Source organism: Sander lucioperca, chromosome 5 (assembly GCF_008315115.2).
Source record: "Sander lucioperca isolate FBNREF2018 chromosome 5, SLUC_FBN_1.2, whole genome shotgun sequence".
NCBI lineage: Eukaryota > Metazoa > Chordata > Actinopteri > Perciformes > Percidae > Sander > Sander lucioperca.
The window spans coordinates 5361499-5370853 of record NC_050177.1 but is presented as its reverse complement, the minus strand read 5'-3'; the positions used below and the strand labels follow the sequence as shown (position 1 = coordinate 5370853).

Sequence of the window (9355 nt, the reverse complement as noted above, 5' to 3'; positions counted from 1 at the left end):
CAACAAAACGATCCATTGTATCAATATCGTAGGCTAACGTTACTGTTTATGATTCAGCCCTGGAAGTTACAATGTTGCCATGGAAATGGCGGAGTAACATCTTATGTGATGTGCCACGTGTGCTCAAATGTCTCTGGGTGTGCTGTCATGCTGATTTGAGTATGTTCTAAATGTCTAGCTGACCAATCAGGTTGTCTGGTCGGATCTACTTCTTGTATAATCAGGAATAAACAAACGTCCAGTAATCAAAGTCACATGATATTAAAATATAAATTATTTGTGTATCTCAGCCACAGTTCATATTTCATTGTTTATGAAGTGATTCTAAATCAGAATAAAATACTTTGGAAAGATTCACAATTTTTGAATGTTTCCAAAGTATTTTTTACAATACTGTTTTTTTCAAAGATTATTGTTCTTGATCTGACCTGAGAGTCTCCAGTGTGCAGTGTGGACTCTTCAGTCCAACAGAGATCAGCTTCACTCCTGAATCGTGCAGGTTGTTGTTACTCAGGTCCAGCTCTCTCAGACTAGAGGACTGGGAGCTGAGAACTGAGGACAGAGCTTCACAGCTTCTCTCTGACAGGTTACAGCCACTCAGTCTGGAGAGACAACAGGAAGGTTATTTATATTTAACTCCTGTTGAAAGATATCAGAGTATTTATTGATTAATAAATCCCACTTACAGAGCTTTGTTGGAGGCTTTGACCACTGGCAGCAGCCTCAGAAGAGTCTTCTCTGAAGCAGAGTATTTCTTCAGGTCAAACACATCCAGATCTTTTTCTGATGACAGTAAGATGAAGACCAGAGCTGACCACTGAGCAGGAGATAGTTTATCTGTGGAGAGACTTCCTGATCTCAGGGACTGTTGGATCTCCTCCACTAGAGAACGATCATTCAGTTCATTCAGACAGTGGAACAGATTGATGCTTCTCTCTGCAGACAGATCCTGACTGAACTTCTTCTTGATGTACTCAACTGTCTCCTGATAGGTCTCTGAGCTACTTCCTGTCTGTGTCATCAGACCTCGTAGGAGAGTCTGATTGGTCTGCAGTGAAAGACCCAGGAGGAAACGGAGGAACAAGTCCAGGTGTCCATTTGGACTCTGTAAGGCCTTGTCCACAGCACTCTGAAGGACATGTTTTACTTTAGATTTGACTCTGAAGACTTTAGACAGCCGGGATGGTGATTGTTCTTCTGACAGCAGGTTGACTCCAGAGTTGATGAATGTCAGATGAACATGAAGAGCAGCCAGAAACTCCTGAACACTCAGATGGACGAAGCAGAACACCTTGTCCTGGTACAGTCCTCTCTCCTCTTTAAAGATCTGTGTGAACACTCCTGAGTACACTGAGGCTGCTGTGATATCGATGCCACACTCCGTCAGGTCTGATTCATAGAAGATCAAGTTGCCTTTCTGCAGCTGCTCAAACGCCAGTTTTCCCAGAGACCGAATCATCTTCTTTGTCTCTTTATTCCAGTTTGAATCCGTCCCAGCTCCTCCACCGTATTTGATGTTCTTCAGTTTGGACTGAACCACCAGGAAGTGGATGTACATCTCAGTCAGTGTCTTGGGCAGCTCTCCTCCCTCTCTGGTCTTCAACACGTCCTCCAGAACTGTAGCAGTGATCCAGCAGAAGACTGGGATGTGGCACATGATGTGGAGGCTTCGTGATGTCTTGATGTGGGAGATGATTCTGCTTTCCTGCTTCTTGTCTCTGTATCTCTTACTGAAGTAGTCCTCCTTCTGTGGGTCAGTGAACCCTCTGACCTCTGTCACCATGTCAAAACACTCAGCAGGGATCTGATTGGCTGCTGCAGGCCGTGTGGTTATCCAGAGGCGAGCAGAGGGAAGCAGTTTCCCCCTGATGAGGTTTGTCAGCAGCACACCCACTGAGGTGGACTCTGTAACATCAGTCAGGGTCTCAGTTTTGAGGAAGTCCAGAGGAAGTCGACACTCATCCAGACCGTCAAAGATGAACACAACCTGGAACTCTTCAAACCTGCAGATTCCTGCTTCTTTGGTTTCACTGAAGAAGTGATCAACAAGTTCCACCAAGCTATACCTTTTCTCTTTCAGCACATTCAGCTCTCTGAAAGTGAATGGAAATATGAAATGGATGTCCTGGTTGGCTTTGCCTTCAGCCCAGTCCAGAGTGAACTTCTGTGTTAAGACTGTTTTCCCGATGCCAGCCACTCCCTTTGTCATCACTGTTCTGATTGGTTCATCTCTTCCAGGTGGGGCTTTAAAGATGTCTTCTCTTCTGATTGTTTTTTCTGGTCTGTCTGGTTTTCTGGAAGCTGTTTCAATCTGTCTGACCTCATGTTCATCATTGACCTCTGCAGTCCCTCCCTCCATGATGTAGATCTCTGTGAACATCTGATTCAGAAGGGTTGGGTTTCCTGCTTTAGCAATCCCCTCAAACACACACTGGAACTTGTTGTTTAGGTTAGTCTTGAGTTTACGTTTACACACTCCAGCAGAACTTCCTGAATTAATACATAACAAAAAAGCTCATTAAGTAATTTTGTAAACGTCCCATTAGTCCAGCAAGTTAAATCTTTAGAGAAATCCTCTTACTGCGCTGCAGACGGTCAGCCAGCTCGTTTTGCTTCATTCTCTTCAGGAAGTGCAGTGTGATCTTCAGAAATGCCTCTCTGCTCCTCCACTGCTCTTCATTCTCATTCTCCTCCTCTGTCTGACTCTCTGAGCATTCTGGGTAATCTGGACTCAGAAGCTTCTCGATCTTCTTCAGCTCGTTCTTCACAAAAGTGAGGATGTTCTCCTCCAGCAGCTGGAACAGAAGATTACATGAATGACAAATCAAACTGAAATCATGGAAGCAAACATCAGATCCATGTTGGACAGACTGACAACCCACTGGTCTGAAAGGTGCTGCATGGAGATGATTGTGAACATAATAGATGTAAAAGTAGTTGTTGTACATGTACAGACCATAAATATGGAGTCCAGGTGTGTTTGATGCTGCTGGGTAGACTGACCACTGGGAACCTCTGAGCTCTCCTGGTCCACTCTGTGGAGGAATCAGGAAGAATTAGCTCACATCATGTCTGTCCACACAGAGACAAACACAAGGTAATTTCCTGTGACTTAAAGTGTTGATTACAACATTGAATCAGATGGTTTCCCCTGACATGAAAGTGTCGGTGGTACTGTTGTACCACAGACTCAAATGGCAGAAGTCTTCTCATGGTAAATAGTGTCCTGACCCAGGTGACACAAACACTTACCAAGGGTCGCTGGTTCTCCAGGGGGGATGTGCAAATAAAGTTACCCTGGAAAGGGCAATCTGAGGTGCATACATCCCAACCATCCCCCTGGTATTCCCAGTTGGAAAAGAACATTTGGGATGAATTTTGCAATTCATGATTTTTAGCCTACCCTATGGCTATGGGAGATTTAAAATGCTTTTTAATGGGGCTGAAACACCAGGTAATATTGGACCAAACCAGATCCAATATTACATTGAGATCTACAGTTGAAGACTGGTCTACTGGACAGCTTTCAGATGTGAGAATATAAATATATGGGAAGAAGAAAGATGCTGAAAATACATTTCAAAACTTCTCTGGATACATAACAGTTGAAACATGAATCAGCAATATTATAATATTATTAATAGCTTACCTCATTTCATCAGTGGATTGTTGACCTTTAAAGTTAATAAAGCGAACATTCGACCGGTCGCTTTTGAAGGACACACAGCTGGGTTCAGGTTCAGCAGAGTCTGGTCTTTGATGGATCCTGTTACACAGAGAGTAAGACCAACAGGGATGGAAATTCACTTTTTATTATTCAGAAACAAAAACAGCTGGAGATACAAGCAGCAACTAAAAACAGATTAACACAAAGAAGTTCAATAAACTACACAAAAAAACTGGGTTAAAAAGCTAAAACACCAGAGAATATATTGGACCAAACCAGATCCAATATTTACCTAAAGTCAAGAGTTGAAGACTGGTTTAACTGGACAACTTTCAGATGTGAGAATATAAATATATGTGAAGAAGAAAGATGCTAAAAAAAAACTTAAAACTTCTCTGGATACATAAAAGTTATAACATGAATCAGTAATATAATATTAACAGCTTACCTCTTTTCAGCAGAGGGTTGTTGACCTTTAAAAGTAATATAGCGTTCATGTGACCAGTCGCTCTTAAAGGACACACAGCTGGGTTCAGGTTCAGGTTCAGGAGACTCTGGTCTCTGCTGGGTCCTGATAGAAAAAGACATTTATTGAGGGTCACATGTTCAGTTAAAGTCTCCGTGCATAAAATATAATATTAATGTGAATATGTCTGTAGGCCTAATTATTAACAATTAAATGCCAATAATGTTTTACTTTCTGTCCAAAACTCAATAAAAATATCTTTTGAAATCAGAATTTAAAAAAATCTAAATATAATATTTCAAAATGTTGTCTAAACAGAAAGATATTTTGAGTGAGACAGGAAATTATTTTTGCAAAAACATTCTCATTTGAGTCATCAACTACAATAATTTCTTTCCACAAAATTACAAAAAAAACAAAAAAACAACCCAGACGGGACGTAGTTACATCCAATGAGACTCGTTCCAGTTTGCTGGATGTTCACAACTCACCTCAATCTTCTTCTTAACATTTCAATTTCACTTTCCATTGCAATTCTCTCCTTCTTCCATTCAAGTCTCTCCATCAATCCTCTCTCCTCCATTTCTAGTCTCCTCTCCTCCATTTCTACTCTCCTCTCCCTTACAGGTCTTTTTTTAAAGTAGAGGTGGCTCCATGGACCGGTGACTCTTCATGGACACACAGCTGGATTTAGGTTCAGGTTCAGCAGGGTCTGGTCTCTGATGGGTCCTGTTAGAAAGAGAGGAAACCACTTTTTAATCTCCAGAAACAGAAGCTGCTGGAGAAATTAGAAGCTGTCAAGCAGGAAATAAAGTCTGAATCTCTTCACTGAATGATTTCTGCTCTCTGCTCATCCTGCTCTGTCATTCATTATCTTTCTGGGAGAACAGGAACATTGGGAAGACTCCAGGACTAATGTCATCTTTCTGTCCTCTAATGGAGACAAGACTCCATTATGACAATCAATCTCACCTTTCTGTCCCATGCACCGTCCTCCACACATCACTACAACAGTAACAGAGGCATTTAGGTCTCTACATTTTATTCTGAAAGGTTCCAGAGGAAACAGTAGAGTCCTGTTGTGTCTGACTTTGGACGTCCACGCTGGTGGAGACGACGGTTTGTTTTCTGACAGCAGGAGAAATGAAATAACTAGCGACCATCTTATGATGGATTCACACCGGCCAAATCAGGCCAGGGGTGTAAAGTTGGCCCTTCCTTACTTCCTACCCTCCTACTTCCTCCCCCCTTGATCAGACCCCACCCATCTTCAACTCGGCCTTCATTTAGATCTCAGCTACACAGCTGTAAAGTTTCCTGACTGCAGCCTCACGGTTGTGACAGACAGACGTATAAACACCTGGCAAAGTATTTAAAACCTCCTCTGTAGTAGTTCATGTTACAACATGTAGATCAACACAAGAGTCGTCCAAACTTTCTCAGGAAATAAGAAGTGAAGTAGAAACATTATATTTAACTTTACAGAGCCAGAAACTAACCCTGAAGAGACCAAAGACTAACGTGTTGTTAAAGTATCAAACAGCAACTTACAGTTTCTTCAAACAGTCCAAAGAGTTGACGGAGAAGAACTCAGGTGAGTTGTTACCTGATGAGTCACAGCTCCACCTGACAGGAAGCAGATTTTCACAATAAGAGCTTTGTTTCTTCTCTCTGTGTAACTGTGATTGTTGTTGTCAGTGTGTGTTTGTTCTTCCTTTGTCCCGTGAATGCAACACAAGGGACTTTCCACACGTCTGTGGAGGTTACACACACACACACACACACACACACACACACACACACACAGACACACACACACACACACACACACACAAACAAACACAAACACACACACACACACACAGAGACACACCAGACGATGTTTAAAGAGTTTAAATTAAAATATATTTTAAATGTTACAGACGAGTTAAATTACCTACCACCTTGTTTTTCCAGATTCTCTAGACATGATTGTTCATATTTCCAGTTCTAGTTTGATTTTAAAACTTAAAATCAAGGGTTTCTCACGCTGCAGCTCCACCTGGAAGACCTCTGGGACACCCAGACATCTTATCGTGTGTCGACTGAAACCTTCGTCTCTGACAGCAAAACAACAAACCTGTTTCAGCTTCATCAGGAGGAGGAGGAGGAGGAGGAGGAGGAGGAGGAGGAGGAGGAGGAGGAGGAGACAGAAAGAATCCTGTAGAACCAGAAACACTGTGCCAACAGAGATCAGAGGAGCAGTAACTCTTCATAACAACCAGCAGTGATAAACAGGAAATTAAACTTCAGTTAAAAGTTATTTTAACTGTTAACAAACAACGACATGATGATTTATAATGTTACTGATTATTGGTAATGTCTTTTGTTATTTTAGAGAGAAATACCAAAATAAAGAACAATCAACTAACCCAAAGTCCCCAGTTTGTGTTCATCTCTGAGCTGGTGATGACGTCATGGTGCCCTCTGGTGACATCATCAGGAACTACAAGCAGAGCGCCACCAATCATATTCACACATTAAAACATGTTTACAGATTTTATTAGTTTATCTTCGTTTCAGAGAAATTAATTCTTTAACTCGTCCAATCCCAAACAGTTTAATTCTACTTATAAACAATGACTTAAGTTATGGTGCACACGATATATATCACAGCCTTTACTATCATTGGATGGAATCAAACACCGTTTAAACCAAACGCTAACAAAAGAGGTGCTATACTAAACAACTTAATTGGAATTAAAACAACCACTGCAACGATAGAACACAATAGGAAAATCAAATGTGGACTATTAAATATTAGATCTCTGTCATCGAAAGCATTATTGGTAAACAAATTGATATCAGATAACCACATTGATTTATTCTGCCTCACCGAAACCTGGCTGGGCCAGGACGAATATGTTAGTTTAAACGAAGCCACTCCTCCCAGTCATAATAATACCCAAATTCCACGAGGCTCAGGCCGAGGAGGGGGAGTTGCAGCCATATTTGACTCGAGCCTGTTAATTAATCCTAAACCTAAACTAAATTATAACTCGTTTGAAAGCCTTGTTCTTAATCTTCAACACCCAACATGGAAAACAGTACAGCCAATTATATTCGTTGTTGTTTACCGAGCACCAGGTCCATATTCTGAGTTTTTATCTGAATTCTCAGAGTTTTTATCATGCGTAGTCCTTCAATCAGACAAAGTACTTATTGTAGGTGATTTTAATATCCATGTGGACATTGACAGCAATAGCCTTAGTACTGCTTTCAATTCACTGTTAGATTCTATTGGTTTCAGTCAGAGGGTGCATAAGGCCACGCACTGTTTTAACCACACCCTCGACCTTGTGCTAGAATATGGCATCAAAATTGACGATTTAATAGTATTTCCGCAGAATCCTTTATTATCAGACCATTTTTTAATAACTTTCGAATTCCTACTACCAGACTATACGAAATTAAATAAAAGTTTCTACACTAGATGCTTATCTAACAGTGCTATAGCTAAATTTAAGGAAGATATTCCAACAGCACTTAACTCAATGTCATGCCTTAATATAACAGAGGACCATTATGTTAACTTTAGTCCCTCCCAACTTGATAACTTTGTAGACGGTGCTACGGCCTGCCTACGGACTACTTTAGACTCGGTTGCTCCTATCAAAAAGAAGATGATGAAGGAAAGGAAACTAGCACCTTGGTATAACTCCCAAACTCGCAAATTAAAACAAATCTCACGAAAACTTGAAAGTAAATGGCGCTCCACCAAACTGGAAGAATCTCGTGTGGATTGGCAAGATAGTCTAAAAAATTATAGGAGGACCCTCAGAAATGCCAGATCAGACTATTACTCATCACTAATAGAAGAAAATAAGAACAACCCAAGGTTTCTTTTCAGCACTGTAGCCAGGCTGACAGATAGTCACAGCTCTATTGAGCCATCTATTCCTATAGCTCTGAGCAGTGATGACTTCATGACCTTTTTTAATGATAAAATTATAACAATTAGAGAAAAAATGTATCACCTTCTGCCCACAGCTTCTAACGGCCCACCATTGGGCGCAGGAGGGCTAGAGAGAACGATAAGACCTGATACTTATTTAGACGGCTTTTATCCTTTAGACCTCCAACAATTAATGTTAAGGGTCTCTTCAGCTAAGCCAACTACCTGTCTCTTAGACCCCATTCCAACGAGGCTACTTAAAGAAGCACTACCCGTGGTCAATACCACATTACTAGATATGATCAATATGTCCTTATTAACGGGTCACGTACCGCAGTCTTTTAAAGTAGCTGTGATAAAACCTATTCTGAAAAAACCCACCCTCGACCCTGAGGTCTTAGCCAACTATAGACCTATATCTAACCTCCCGTTTCTCTCCAAAATCCTTGAGAAGGTAGTCGCTAATCAATTGTGTGACTTTCTGCATAGATATAGTCTATTTGAAGACTTTCAGTCAGGATTTAGAAAGCATCATAGCACAGAGACGGCACTGGTGAAAATCACTAACGACCTTCTAACTGCTGCTGACAAAGGACTTGTCTCCGTACTTGTCTTATTGGATCTTAGTGCTGCATTCGACACTATTGACCATACCATCCTCTTACAGAGACTGGAACATTTAGTTGGCATTAAAGGAATCGCACTAAGCTGGTTTAAGTCCTATTTTTCTGAGCGATCCCAATTTGTTAATATTAACGATAAACCATCCAAATACGCTAAAGTTAGCCATGGCGTTCCTCAAGGCTCAGTGCTTGGACCAATTCTATTCTCTTTATATATGCTTCCTCTAGGCAATATTATTAGGAAACACTCAATTAACTTTCACTGTTACGCAGACGACACCCAATTATATCTGTCAATCAAGCCAGACGAAAGCGGTCAGTTAGCTAAACTTCAAGCATGCATTAAAGATATAAAATCCTGGATGACCCACGATTTTCTGATGTTAAACTCAAACAAAACGGAAGTTATTGTGCTGGGACCCAAGCACCACCGAACTTCATTATCTAAATATATAGCTACCCTAGATGGTATTGCCCTGGCCTCCAGCACTACTGTCAGAAATCTAGGAATCATTTTTGACCAGGATCTATCCTTTAACGCCCACTTAAAACAAACCTCTAGAACAGCCTTTTTTCCATCTTCGTAACATTGCCAAAATCAGGAACATCCTGTCTCAAAACGATGCTGAAAAACTAGTCCATGCATTCGTAACTTCCCGGCTGGA

At 41.0% G+C, this 9355-nt stretch overlaps 1 protein-coding gene across 1 annotated transcript in view; it reads right to left on the bottom strand.

Annotated features, from left to right (window-relative positions):
- Positions 1–682: 682 nt before the first annotated feature.
- LOC118495104 (protein NLRC3-like) overlaps positions 683–9355 on the bottom strand; it is a 21565-nt gene continuing 12892 nt past the window's right edge. The window contains exons 2-7 of the mRNA XM_036001516.1: positions 4625–4862; positions 4116–4238; positions 3004–3035; positions 2883–2896; positions 2585–2762; positions 683–2514 (exon numbers count right to left, since the gene is read on the bottom strand). Coding sequence (XP_035857409.1) covers positions 683–2514; positions 2585–2762; positions 2883–2896; positions 3004–3035; positions 4116–4238; positions 4625–4737 — 2292 coding nt within the window. The 5' untranslated portion in view covers positions 4738–4862. The remainder of the gene's footprint in view (positions 2515–2584; positions 2763–2882; positions 2897–3003; positions 3036–4115; positions 4239–4624; positions 4863–9355) is intronic.